Here is a 14,423-nt window from a genome sequence, read left to right on the forward strand (position 1 = left end):
ATAGCGAAATTTTCGGGTAAATTTATGAATCGCGGCTGCGTGCTACAATGTCAATATTTAAAGATGCTAATGATTCCACCGTCATTGCCAATTCCGCGACCTCGTTATAAAGGTCTATTGCAATTTAGGGACTCTCTTAAAATAATACAACTCGCTCTTTTACTTGTGTAGTCAACTTGAAACCATTTTTGGCATATTTAGCTTTTTCATACACTCTCCTCCTCCCCCCCCCCACGGCGTTGAAAGCTTTTAATGAAAAAGCACCCCACGGAAAATGCCCAGGGGTTCCTTCAAATCACCCCTCGGGATATCGGCTGATACTGAAATATGTTGTACCTTACGAAATTTTGTTTTTAAAATTACTTTTCTCAAAATTGCCTTGAAATTTACACCAATCTTTGGGTCCTTGACTTGTTTTTATTTTTTGTTCTTGTTTTTGTCGGTTCCTTTTACAGTTTCTTTGTACATATACTGGCACAATCGAAATCATCTGCCCTCTCCCGTCGGTTCAGTATTCGTTTCCAGGTCTCAAATGAACGTAAAAGAAAACTGTTAACACCTTCCCTAGACTTCAAGAAAATTCCTGGTAACCTAGTGGTACGTTGCCCCATGGTCAGATCGCTTCTAATTAAATGACTTCGCTTCATGCCATAACTTTATCTTGTAACACATTCGGCATTTCTTTCCAAAGTTCTTTCCCTACTTATAATCAGTGGTTCCAATTCGCGATAATCGAGTTCTTTCTTTTAGTAGTTGTAGTTAATCTTCATGGTTTTATGGCTCCTTTTTATGGGGTGTAAGTATCAAATGATACTCTTTTTATCAAGTATGCTTATTACATTTAGTAAACGACTGTGAATATATGAAAGTCATATATTTGAACTGCGGATAAAGACGTGAATATGAAAGTGATCTTCGCAGTAATGAACACTACTTGAGCAGTAGTGAAAATAAGGCCTAAAAATTTTTTTTTTTTACTGTGAAGATCACTTTCATGTGTACATTTTGTAACTAGATTATTTGCGTGATATTTTTGCTAAGATAGCAAACAGAACACTTCGAAAATTTCGCTCTTCCAACCAGCCTTCGGGGGCGTCCACTCGAATATAACTTGCCTTTTCCCTCGCTGGGCTTTAAGTTATTTTCGTGAGTTCCAAATCAATCTTCAATCGATCTTTTCTCGGGTTTAAATGATCACGAAAAAAATGCATTTGACACAGCCCAGCTAAGCTCACACCTAAACCCAAGCGCAATATGCGAACTTATGTTAATACGAGGTGAGAATTTTAGCTAATGAATAAACATCATTTCGATCTGAGCGGGGTAACTTGACCACGGGGCGTAGTAACCGTTAGAAGGGCCATCTATTGGTGGCACGATTTTGAAAAATGTCAAGTAGACCGAAAAAAATTCTCATTTTCAAAGTGCTAGGTCTCAGGGTAACTAAATGTAGAATATAATCAAGCTCGCTGACGAATTCTATGACCATGTCGACGGGCCGTCTAGTTTTAGGTTTCGTGAGGAGTTTAGTTGGTGTAAGACTTCGCTCCTATTGGTTGGGAGTTATAAAAAATTGTGTCTCAAGTAGATGGCCTTGGTCACTGTGTTTAAGATAGAAATGCAATTCAGAGCTTGTTGCTGTACTGAAATTTGTTATACAGCAATCTTTTCTTTCGCTATTTTGTCTCGGAATTTTTTAGTCATAGCTGGTGCCAGCCGGCTGTGTATTATTTTCGGATAGCATGAGCTATTGTGACTATAAGTCCTCGATAGCCAATGTGGTCAGTGAAACGGGATTTTTTAGTCACTGCTGGTACCAGCCGGCTGTGTGCTATTTTCTTAATGCGTGAGCTACGGTGACTTTATGTCCTTGATCGCCAATATGATGAGTGACGCTCAGTTGTTAGAAAGTCGAACCGCTAAATTAAAAGATTCCTGAACGAGACAGATTTTCATTGTTCCTTTGAGGCACGTTCCTGAAAATTTTCCACAATCTTCTCTCTTTCGAAGATCGAACACAACACAGGTCACAGGCCGGCCATGTCTCTCAATCCATTTCCACATAGCGCGCCTTCGAATTAATGTCGACCCAATCAGTGAACAGAACGCCTGCTACAATGAACTTAGTACGCACACTGCCTCAATAACACCGACATCTTTATTATTCAAGTGTAAAGCTGTAGAAGGACAATCGAAATACTGGGATTTGATTTGGAATTTTCTGCCTTGCAATACTTCCTCTAATTTTTTAGTTTTTTTGAAAGCTGATTCCTCTTCTCCATAGCAACCAATTTCCGCGTCGGCCATGATCAGAGATATTATTGTAACGGATACACTGTTACACAGATCTCGTTGTCCGGATACATCTATGAGCTAAGAAAAATCCGTCTCAGCAGTGTTTTGTGTAGGAAATCAGCTTTTCCTCATTTCATGCATAACTTGCATTCATAGCGCTGCAAGGAATCTTTTTAACACGATCCAGCTTTGTTTAAAGTAAACAAGCCGGCGAGTGCAAACCGTTGGAGAGCAATCCAAATTCAATAATACTGTCGTTGTTTGGAAAGGATTACTTCAAATAATTAACCTAATCCGGTAGGCCTTAGTTTGTCTGATTTTTCCGACGTTAAAAGAATTAATCAACATTTCGTGTGGCAAGCAGGCAGTAAGCAAGGGATTGCAAGCTTATTGTCTTTCAAGAACATTTTTAATCCTAATAGCGTAATGATTACAACATATGGCTGACTTCTCGTTTTTTATTGCCCAATATTTCGGGTTTTAAGAGAAGAACAGTGAAGTAACGACAAATTTTGGTTTATTTTGGAACGGTGAAGTGTCGTTAATATTTTCAATTTCCTTTTAATAACTAACCTTGATAGTTTATAATTGAGTGATGATTTTTTTCCTTTTGACAAACTACTTGTGATGAAAGTTTCGTTGAAACATCAATTTTCAGAAGTTCCATTTGAATAAGGAACAAGGAATCATTTTCTTCTTACGTTGCTAGAAACATCGAAGATATACAGAAAACATCTTTTATTTAAACGTCAGAAGCTCTTATGAATAATAAAAATGAGAAATGCAAACACGAGAACAAATTGATTTTCAATTTGTTTAAAGAGTTATAATTATATCAAATTTAATATCAATAGATTGACTGATTGTACACATGGGGTACATTTGTGGATTTTTTGTTAGCAGTGTATTAATTTCGGGTCGTGCTTTGAAGCATTATCCAGGAACTGCTGCACACGATTTAAATTATTCAACGAAAACTTCAAAATGCTAAAATTCGAGGCAAACAAATTTTGAAACGTTATTTCTCTCCTATAAAAAGCTTTTACCTGACAACGTAGGCTGTTTGTAAAAACAATTTCGACGTCATCCGGCTTGGATGACTTTGGGGTTTCGACCTTTCTGCAGTACCGCTAGAAAACGAACAACGGCTTTCATTGCAAAAAGAACAACACTGATCTCCATTGACACGCTTGCGGTTCCTGTTTGGTGATTAAATGTTAGTAGCGCTTTTGTTTTCGATCAAAGCACAAAGAGAGGGTTTAAGACATCTGTGAGGCGTAATCTTTAAGTTTTAAACCTCCATCGTGTAATCAAGATCACGTCTTTTGTGTCCAATGCCCCAGGCTAGACAATTTGCTCAGCGGTAGACAATATTCATGTCTTGCACTTTTCATTGAAAGAAATATACTCCTAACTAAAGCGAGATAGCGAAATAAATGAAATTTGTTTCATGTATCGTTGCATCGATATTAAAATGCCAATAAGCCATACCACAGTGCCTAAAATAACCTTGAAAGCAACCGATTTGACGAGTATATGCGGGTGTTTTCATTTTCTGTCAACTTGTGAACTGTTCGACATCTTCGGCATCAGCCAGATAGCTCTTTCCTCTGAGTAAAAAAAAAATTGCAATATGTGCCGGTAACGATCGCTGATGCCCTCTTCCGGTTGAATAAAATCCTATCAGCTTGACGATCAAAAGGATAAACAAAAACCTGCTATGAAAACTAAAAATATCGACTTTTCACGACGATACGATCATAAACATATCGGCTCCCAAATTATGTTCTCACTCAGGACTCTCATTGAAAACGGTTTTACTGTAATAAAAGCTTGTAATTCACTTAAGATCGGTGGCACAATTTTTTTTGGGCGCCTTTTTGTAGAAATGTTAATATGGATTTTTAACAAAGATCGTGTAATGTCGTTTTCTGAGATCCTTACAAACAGAGTACCTTGTAAATATTTACACCCTTTGTTTTGAGTTATTAAGCAAAGAGCCTGTCGTTCTTGTTAAGAGGCTGTGAGTAAACCGTTATAATGCCACAACAATCCAATATTACAAATGTTACAGGTTTTTCCGTCCGTCGTCGCTCAAAACCTGCATACCCGTGTAATGTTCTTCTGTGCGTATCGCTTTCGAATCCATCCGTGAAATTTGTTGAAATTGTTAGCGCGCGTAAAAATATTCAATTGACTAGAAAAACATCGAGGGTGCTCTACGTAATTTGTACAGAACTGCTATGAATGAAAAAATCAACAACTTCTTAATACGATACCAAGCTACTGTGAGATCAAAACGAGGACCACAGGGGCGTGCAGAATTTCACGCACTTCGGAGGAGGTCAATTACAATATTGTCAGTTGTTGGTATTTTTTATAGGGTTCAAAATAAGTAAGGAAATATCAGAATTATTGACTCGTTATGCAATCAATTAAATAGTGTGTCCAGAAATGATTTGAAGCTTTTTTTGTTGTAGTGTGGAGGATTTAGTAGCGCTACGTGATGTCCTGTGAGGGTGATTTCAAGCGCATCGAAGTAAAAAGAAGTGCTTTGTGCGTCAAACAGGATTGTGGGCAGCTGGGTACGTTTGAATCTGCTCTTATGAAACGGCCCGGCATCGTTTTACTCGAGCTGTCGTTATGATTCACAAAAAAAAAAAACAGAATTAGCATAACATAAGTTCATTGTGTCTGAATGGTTTAGCGGAGGATTTTGTTGAGTGTGTCCTCAGGCAAGGGTAGATATTGCGAAACTTTTTAACTAGGCTTTCAGTCCACTCAGGCCATCGAGACGCTCGTAGCAGAAGTCTTCGTTACAATTATCGCCTGGACTGTAAGGCTGTATAAAAAAGCTAAACTTGTCAAAGGGGATTTAAAACTGTTAATTAGCTTGGTTTTCGACACTCCATCAATCACACGTCCCGCAGGACTCGTTTGAAGAAAGCAGCCCCATCACATCATTGGCTTAACACTTAATCTCCTAATACAGACCCGAGGGACTCAATAGACAAGCAGTATTATAACACATCATACACGTGCAAATTAGTGATATGTACACACTGGAACGGTAGTCTGCATATTTAACAAAGACCCCTGACAGTGCTAGTGATCAGTCACTCCAAAAGCCAGTAATCTCTCGACTAAAGTCATCCAAGACTGGACGGCGGGACTTCTTACTAACAGAGCGCGCGTATTACACGGAAGGAGAGAGAGGAACTGTAGATGATCCGAAACGAAGACACCAAGTTTAAAAAACTGTTTGTCGGAGGTATTCCGTACGGTACAAACGATGAATCGCTACGGGAATTTTTCTTGAAATACGGGGCAATCAAGGAGGCTGTTGTGATTCGAGACAGAACCACTCAAGAGTCGAAAGGTTATGGATTTGTAAGTATGGCTGCGCTTACTTTTGCGCGTCATTAGCAACGTAGCGATTTCTCGTCTGGGATCCACTGATTTTGAAATGATTTCATTTCATCTCCAGGTTACGTTCCACGACAAGGATTGCGCGGAAAAGGCGTGTGAAAACATGAATCCCATCATTGATGGTAGACGAGCGAATGTCAACTTCGCCTATCTCGGCGCGAAACCGAAACCTTTCAAAGGTCAGTTTTACAACGATCACCATTAAGATGTGTATGCGATCTGCGATCGATTTTTACCCGAGAAAACTCTATAAACATTTCATAACTTCACATCTTATTATTGGCTCATTTCTCGCTTGAATAGCTTTGAATCGAAAGGAGACCGGGTATCAATAACTGGACCGAGACTGTTAAGGTAAATATTTCTGTTTGGTTACAAATGCCAACACACGTAATTTTTTCCTCTTTGTTTTCAGGAAATGGAAAGAATGCTATTGCCAGTCAGGGATTTGTCTATAAACAGAACACGATAATAGGGTAAGGCTGCCAACGATTTCAATATCATTCAGATGAGACTAGCTGTCAGCAGTTTTAATGGACAATGAGTACTTTGCGAATTTTTTTCTTTAATCTTAGTGACCTTTTTATCACAAAGGTAGGTAATTTTAGTATTGTATAAAACTCTTTCGGCAGACTTGAGACTCTTCAATATACCCTGGAACTGATCGAACGGGAAATACTTGTTCGTAGGTTGAATTTAACGTCTGCTTGAAAAGAATTCGGAAGAACTTTGTGTGAAGCCGTTAATGAAACAACTTTTCATAGCCTTTAAAATGTTTCTTCGAAGAGAATGGGGCTAATAGCTTGCGACCTTTCAGCCTTGCAAACAGACCACGCAGTTAACAAATGGCTCATAATGCTATAAAGGAAAACAAAGATTACTAAATTGCATGGTGAAACACATAAGAAAAATCAAAGGGTCCGACAAGACTTCTCTTATTATGGTATTCAACAATTATCCGGGTGGTTCGTCAATTATTTACTTCACAGTCTTGATAATACATGTAGTTATTGACCCCCTTCAAGATACCGAGTCTGCATAAGTCTGGGAGCTTTCCGGTATACGACGTTGTGATTTTGTCGAAGTCCGAAAAAGTGTTTGTAAAAAAGAGACAAACGCGAACAAAGGAGTCTGGTCTTAAGTCAGTTATTTTGTTTTGTAAATCAGGTCAACAAGTAATAACTATAAACTTTACAAAGGCTTGATTAATAAGCGCTAAGTATCCCATCAGTCAGACACTTGTAAACAAGCTTGTACGACATGAAGCCTCTCCAAAGCCTCAAACCTTTACATCAATGAAATAAGGGAAATGATCTTTTAGAACTGTGACAACGTAATCTTTTCCCCTTTTCGTTTCAAATCAATATATTTTGTGGGACAAAGAGGGTTAACTTCCATTCAAGACAAATGATTTGAATATTATACCTTAGTTCTTAAAATGTGTACTTTGTAAGATCACAAAATTGAACCTCGTAAAGTTTATTTGTAGACGTAAATCTTTCTCGCGCGGTCTTCGCCAGCCGAAAGAATTAGATTTTTTTGAAATTTGAACCTAATTCTTGGGTAAGAATTAAGTTTCAAAAACTTTGTTTTAAGCCGGCTTCTTACAACAATACAGCTGCTTATTGTAAAAGCATAGTTATAAAACAATTTATTGTTTTGATCTCCAGGTCGCAGCCATTCGCTTCCAGTTTTACCAACGGATTCTCGGCTGGTTTCCCCGCTCAACAGCTTCAATCAGTACCACTGATCTCGCCGGTTCCTCAGTCGCCAAACGGACAGATTCCATCTATGCAACCTTCGGTGCAACCATTACAGCTTGTTGAATACAATGGCGTTCCAACACTTGTCTTTGGCACTGTTTACGATACGGTTTATTATTCACCCCCTCCGTCTTACGTCCCTTCCCCAACTCTCCCCGCCAATTCGATGGCGCCGTCGTTCACATATCAAACGGTTGCACCACCGACGCCACCGCTCAGTACTCCTTCGTTACACGGACAGCATTTCTTTCCAACACACGTCGAACTAATTGGACAGCCGCAGATCTAAACTTGGTTTCAACTTGAACGCATTTACAGAGACCAGAGAACTCATATACAAAATAGAGCTACTATACGTTAGTTGGTAGGCCGTTTAAAAGAACAAAACAAAAAAAAAACAGAAGATGAGCATCCTGATTATTCGAAATACTCAGTCGCTAGCGACTCGTATAAATTTCCAATCAATATTCTCACTTAAAAAAAAGGACGGCAAGCTGTAGAGTTGCGGATATTGTAGACCAAGATATCAGAAAAAAGATATTTTAAATCAATTTTTCTAATTTATTACCAATTCTTATTAGCAAAATAAGAACCTAATATTTTGCGACCAAATCGTAACTGTTTTATTGCTGTAGATCACAATCAAAACATGTATACAGTCAACAAGAGAAAAGCTAGCAATTAATTGTACAAAGAAACACAGCCCCAAGCAAATTGTTGTAAATTTAGGCTTCGTAGATAGGAAGCTGTCATTTAGGGCAATTGCCATTTACGATTCCTCAACCCTAGCATGGGTTAGTGGTGCAAACAATGTAGAAGCATAACTGGTATAGAAATACAAAAGCATATAGCACTGTTAAGATAGGCCAATTAGTTTAAAAACTGCAATCACACATAAAAATAGAGAGGCAAATATAGTTATGAACCAATTTTCAAATTGTGTGTCTTGCTTATAGTCACAGTTTGTTGTCTTTAGCAGTTAATTTGTTAACTGAGGTTTCTTTTAACGCATCAAACTTCGAAAATTTTTTTTCATCTTGACATGTGATAAACAGTTTATAAATGGACGCAATTGGTAATGAAAGCTCAGAAGAGTGTGTGAAAGTTTCACCGTTACTCTGGAGACTCTTCTTTCGATGCCAACTTGTCTGAAGAATATTTCAGTGAACACGAAATCTTCAGTGATATAGGTTTGAGAATTATGTCACTCAATTTAACAACGGTTATTACATTACTACGTCCGGTAGGTGCTTTGATGTTTAGTCATTTCCGATGAAAAGCTCTTTACCTTGATATCAGTATCCGGACTAAAGATACCTGTTCTTGAACGGTTTGAATTTTTTCACGGCGGCTTGATAACTCGTGTGTGGGCAAACATGGGACAATTCATTTTCTCATGTTTTTTTGAGCCAGCAAATAATACAAGGGCATGAACCAAAATCTTCAGCAATAGCCTGACTTATGTTTTTTAAAATACGCGAGTTAGTTCTACGATGAAAATGAATCATCATTGACTGTAGTCAGAGCACAGGTGATTACGCGTAAATCAATCTTATACAATGTAGACAGATAGACCGCAATAAGGATTATGTACCTCTCAGCATTTTGGTTCCTTAGACATTTAATACTCTTCTGCGTTGAAGTACCTAAATTATCATGGCAGGTGTTGAATCCATTGCTAAGGGATTGCATAGTGCGCAACATAGATTCAAATCACGTTTTGACACTCGAGAAGAATTTAACTTCAAGTCTGCCGCTTAGCTTTTACAATCCATTCTTGCCACAATGTGGAAGCGTCTGGTGTCGTTGTGGACAGAACACCTTTTTATGATCATTATTTTTCTATATTGATTAAAGCTAAGACGGAGAGAATTCAGGGTTAATTTTTTCATTTGTATTTGGTTAAAAGCGCAGCAAGTTATGTATTTGTGTATACGTGAGGGCTTAACCGTACCGATGAAAAACATGATGGTAATATTAATAGTAAGAATATTTAATGTCGGTGCCGGAGGGCTTGTGTCTCTAAAACGTGATACCTAATATCTGTATCTAACCCTGAACCTTCAGAATTCACAATGACGCCTTCTCCCCTCCTCTCTTTAATAGAAAACAAATTTTCCTTTGTTGAAGTGAAGTGTTCTTTCCATACCTAATTGGTTCGCAGTTTCATTCAGAGAAACTTTACTGACGTGGTAGTTGAGCGAATCGTGCGCTCGTTCATGCCCTGTGCAAGAACCGTGTCAAAAGTTAAGTCCAAAAAGCCGGCCGGATTTCATTGCCACGAAGTGGAGAGACAATGAGGTAATACGATTTTATTGACAAGGCTATCCAAGACTGCTTTCTTATGTTATTGAATATAACATTACAGAGTCATGTAACTGAGCTAAAACCATGTTGACAATGTGACGCCTGCGTTCACACGCGTGCTATACGTTTTAAAATTATTTCCTCACTCAATTAGCACCGCCCTGAACGTGACTATAGACAAATAGTAAGGTTACACAACCCCAAGGTTATGAGACACTTCAAGAAGCTTTTTCCGTTACCATGGCAATTTTTGTCCTTGAGTGAATTTTTCAGCATCGAAGCGAATCTGTTCCCAGTTTGAGACAAGCTCCTTGCATTACTTGGACAATACATTGTCGGACTGGGAAACAAAAGGTTCAAATTGCGTTTTAGTTCCATAACACGTAGGAGTCTACATAAGCTGGAACTACTGTTCTTTGTTTTACTGGACCTTGCACTGCGAAGCGCTGCTTCCGCACTTTAGCCCAGAGGTTGCTCAAAATTTATTTCCAAATTCCCTTTTCGCCACACATGTATCTTAGCACGATATTATTTGCTTTCATTGCGATATATGATCTTTTCACTCTCACGATTTAAATGTCGCTTCTCTGCATTGTTTGTGACTAAGATAACATAAACTTTACATTCTCTTGTTGTGACACATTTTTACAATTTAAACTCTAAGAATTTGGTGCTGAATCCACAATATTTTCTTTATGATAGCTGTCTTACTTCTTATCATTTTCTTATGAAAATATACGAATGCTGTCGGAAGAAAGTTTCTTTTTGGACACTCCTGGCAGTGAAAAGATAAAAGAAAAAAAGACTAACGCCATGCAACAGGTCGGTCTCATCAAAGATACATTAAGTGTTGAACCAGACACTCAAAAAAATTACTTGGCAGTTGGTGTCGGGAAGGAATTTTAATAGGTCTAGCTTCAATTAAGTATCACAGCCACCTGTCACCTTTCTATCTGCCTAAATGGCTTATTTCTCCAATCATTTAAGAAGTATTGCGTTGAAGTTTTATGTACCCTGTGCTTGCTCAAATTAGCCGCGCTGGTTTTAAACTCATAGTAGGTTAGGGGAAAACAAAATGATCGGCTTAACTGATCTTTTTCATTCCATTTTTTCAGTTAGGATTGTCCGATTTTAGTCTCCTCTCTCATAGGTTTGTTGACAAGGGTAAATGAAAGAGCTGAAGGTCACAGTGATCCAACGTTGAACATGTCTGGGCAGAAATGCTGAGTGTTCGCTTGCATTCTCTAACCCTTTAACGCCTGTGAGGTACTAGCAACTAATTTCTCATTCCACTATCCTTCTGAATCAAATATTGAGGTCATGAGAATAAAGGAAATGACCACCAACCAAAGAAGCTCTTGATTGTTAAACAAATTCTCCTTGTCAGCACCTTAGGAAATGTATAGAGAACAGCATGGGGAATATTAATACTGATATTACGGTGTAAAGGGTCACGCAGTGCGTTTCTCTTCTCACACCATGAGCACGAATCAGCTAAAGCTTACAGACCTCAAAATCACAAAATCAGCAGCGGCAACTACGAAATGGTTTATTTTATAAGAAATATTAAACTAAGCGCATTTATCGGATCTAATTTCCATGACAAAAACTCCTTTTATGTGAGTTCCATAGTTTCAAAACCGACCAGACAATTTTTTAAGTGCAAAGGTCTTGACAAGAGCACTCATCAAGAGAAGCTGAACAAAACGGAAATGAAAATTTACCTAAGAAAATTTTCTTGATAAGTGCTATTGACATATAACCTCAGCTAATGATACAACAGCTGAGAGGCTATTTTTTTCCATGACAAATTATTTCCATAGTGAACTTGTCACAGTTAAAATGTCCAAAGTAATCCGAGATTGCATTGGTCTAGAAAATTCGCGCCATTTCTCAACCGATTTACAAAACTAAAACCAATCAAGATTTGGTGGCCCGCGTTTTTCCCGCGCTTTAGGCATGCGCAGTTTAATTGGTTTTTTGCTGTGAGTTCTCATTGATTCTTATAGGTATCATTCGATATCATCCTTTCTTTTGATCGATCGTGGAGATTACTTCGCTTTTGGTTTTACGACCCTCAGTCGAAAAGCACTCTAAAGATAAGTTTTGATATGCAGATTGAATTTTTATATTGATTAACGGGATCCTTAAATTTGTCTGTTTTTCTTATAGGTAAACAAAATTTAAGAAAGGAAAGGGTGTTGCTTAGTCACGCTGCTCTGAGACAATGCGAACGATGAACCAAATTGGACGACCTCTAAGCGCCGGGGAGTCTGGATTGTCGCGTCAGTCATAAATATTATTACTGAAAGAATTGAGAACAAAATACCCATTCGTGAAACGTCTTCATAGGAGGAAAATTACAAAGGCTTTTTTCCAAAAGATAATAAACCTAACACTCTTAGTTAAATGAAATAATTGATGTTCGACCCGCGAAGTCAAGGAAAGATCTTCGCAGCAATTAAAGTAACTGTAGAGAAAAGGCCCGAAAAACATCCAGGCTCGACGTGAGTGCACAATCTGTTACCGAGAGGCACTGGTTCGTATCTTGCTGTAAGCCTAAATTTGTATAGGCTTTTTTCCGCAAAATTTTTCTTTGATCCACAAAGATAATTTCTTTACGACCTTTACTTCCAGCTGTCTGAAAAGGAGAGCTCGCCAATGACGCGTAAATTCCAATTAAGCTGGAACGACGCTTAAATTGTCCAATTAGTTCACAAATCGAGGGGCTCAGTGATGTCATTCGAGAATATTCTGGTGGTTTTGATTTAGTAGAACCTAAGTAAACTCTTTGAAACTCCACGAGAGTAAATAAGTTGAGACGTGACTGTGAAAGAGCAGACTCATTTACCTACGCATACCGATTAGCTGTAGTTCGACGCTTCTGTGAGGAGGCGGTCTTGCTGAAGCCCATTTTTAAACAATGTTGCTTATCACCATTCACATTTTACAGTCACGTACAACCCTAATTTACTATTTACACAGCTGGTTAATTACGGGTAGTATAATTGATTGCCTGCATGCATTTAACAAAACCCTCTTCTACGTCAGTTTTCAAGTGAAATTACCTTAGGGCAAAGTGACATATTTAATCTGTTAGATAAATAACGTATACAGAGATAAGTAACATATTTCTGCCAATTAACAATGCAGCAAAGTAGTTAAGGAAATACCTCTCTTTTACTTAAAGTGATGTGATGTCATCAGTTAAACGAACGAAATTTGTTTCGTAAACTGTTTTCAATCCACAAACTGTTGACAATTTTCAAAGGTTGCTTGACTTGTATTTCGCATCTTTACTTACAATGAAAGCCGCACTGTGAACTTTCGTGTATAGCGGCCATAAAAGTTAGCGGAATTTAACAAAGCAGTTTTCATTTCAATTAAATTTCAAACAACTGGCTTTGTCTGATGTAGATATACAAACAACCTAAGCTTTTACTACCGATGTCCCAATCATTAAAGGTGTAGATTTTTCAAATACAGTTTTTACAACAAATCTCTTATTAATGGACTTAAGCCAACATGTTTAACACTGATTTTGCTGGAAAATTCCCAAAATGAGTGTAAGAATATCTGTTTGTAGCCAAAGGTCAGGGTTAAATGCTTTTAAAATGATTTATCATCTAAAGCGCTTTGCCGGTTTCATTGATAAATGCTGTTAATTGCAGTCATTCTTTCGCAACCCAGATTTCTACGGACGCATGCGCCCTTCACGTTCAACACCCAAATTCTCCTTACCACTTGCAAAACGTTTCTTTTCAGTTAAGTTCAAAGAATTTGAAGTTAAATCAAACGGTATCTCTCTTTTGATGAAATTAAATCTTCACGTCACCTTTCTGCTTGAAAAGGTATTGTTATTGTTAAGAGAATTTCCGTTTTGGTCATCCTGGCGGGAACGAAAGAATTAATAGCCTTTATTTAATCAGAGAAATAGTGTCAGTGCAAAACGATTCGTGCCAAAAGAAGAAGGGCGATGAAATTTCAAACATTGCGGCAAATTGTAGCGGTTTAAACAGGCGATTTCTTATAGGTAAGAGAGTTTAAACGTTTATAGATTTTAACGAAGAATAGGCTTCATGTCTCTTACCCAGGAAGATACGAACTCTGAATCCTAGTTCCCCCCCCGAACGACCTATTTTGCGCCAAGGTACGAAATAAAACTAAAACTTTCAAAAGAAATGTTTAGAAGTATACAAAGGAAAAATTGAGGTGTTTTCCAACACAAAGATTATCCAATTACGGATACTATTTCGATTTACTATTTTGTTTTGACCTTTAGTATTATATGCTTTTGAAACACTGCGACTAATTTGTGCGGTTTTCTGTAACTCCTGTGAGACAACTTAGTTCTCTTCGATTTCAATAACTTTTTCCACGAGCGGCTGCCAATGGTGTAAGAGATGGGTATGCTCGCAGGCTCAACAGATCAGAGGGCGGTTAGAGGGTAGCGGTAGACCGCTGGCAGCTGGCTTTTATCGATGCCACTAGGTTCCAACGGCCTAAAAGCATGATGGATACTACGTTCGCAAATTCACAGACGTTTGAACTCTGTGTTTATCAACTTTGCTAAATAGAATTGTGACTCAATTTATCCTTATCTGTCGTAAACGCTCTGAAAACCTTCCC

The 14,423-nt window shown here is 38.1% G+C and overlaps 1 protein-coding gene across 1 annotated transcript; it reads left to right on the plus strand.

Annotated features, from left to right (window-relative positions):
* The first annotated feature begins 4,998 nt into the window (after positions 1-4,998).
* LOC131781580 (RNA-binding protein 38) lies at positions 4,999-8,424 on the plus strand. Its single transcript, XM_059098271.2, has 4 exons — positions 4,999-5,685; positions 5,783-5,903; positions 6,140-6,200; positions 7,395-8,424. The coding sequence occupies exons 1-4, from the start codon at positions 5,521-5,523 to the stop codon at positions 7,774-7,776; spliced, it is 729 nt and encodes a 242-aa protein (XP_058954254.1). The 5' UTR covers positions 4,999-5,520; the 3' UTR covers positions 7,777-8,424.
* The last annotated feature ends 5,999 nt before the right edge of the window (positions 8,425-14,423 follow it).

The sequence above is a fragment of the Pocillopora verrucosa genome, chromosome 5 (assembly GCF_036669915.1).
Source record: "Pocillopora verrucosa isolate sample1 chromosome 5, ASM3666991v2, whole genome shotgun sequence".
In the NCBI taxonomy this organism is placed as follows: domain Eukaryota; kingdom Metazoa; phylum Cnidaria; class Anthozoa; order Scleractinia; family Pocilloporidae; genus Pocillopora; species Pocillopora verrucosa.

Bases quoted from the DNA above. Each gene is read 5' to 3' on its own strand.
- LOC131781580 (XM_059098271.2), top strand. From the start codon at position 5,521: ATGATCCGAAACGAAGACACCAAGTTTAAAAAACTGTTTGTCGGAGGT. The intron at 5,686-5,782 runs GTAAGTATGGCT...TTTCATCTCCAG, and splicing joins AGTCGAAAGGTTATGGATTT to GTTACGTTCCACGACAAGGA. The intron at 5,904-6,139 runs GTCAGTTTTACA...CTTTGTTTTCAG, and splicing joins GAAACCGAAACCTTTCAAAG to GAAATGGAAAGAATGCTATT.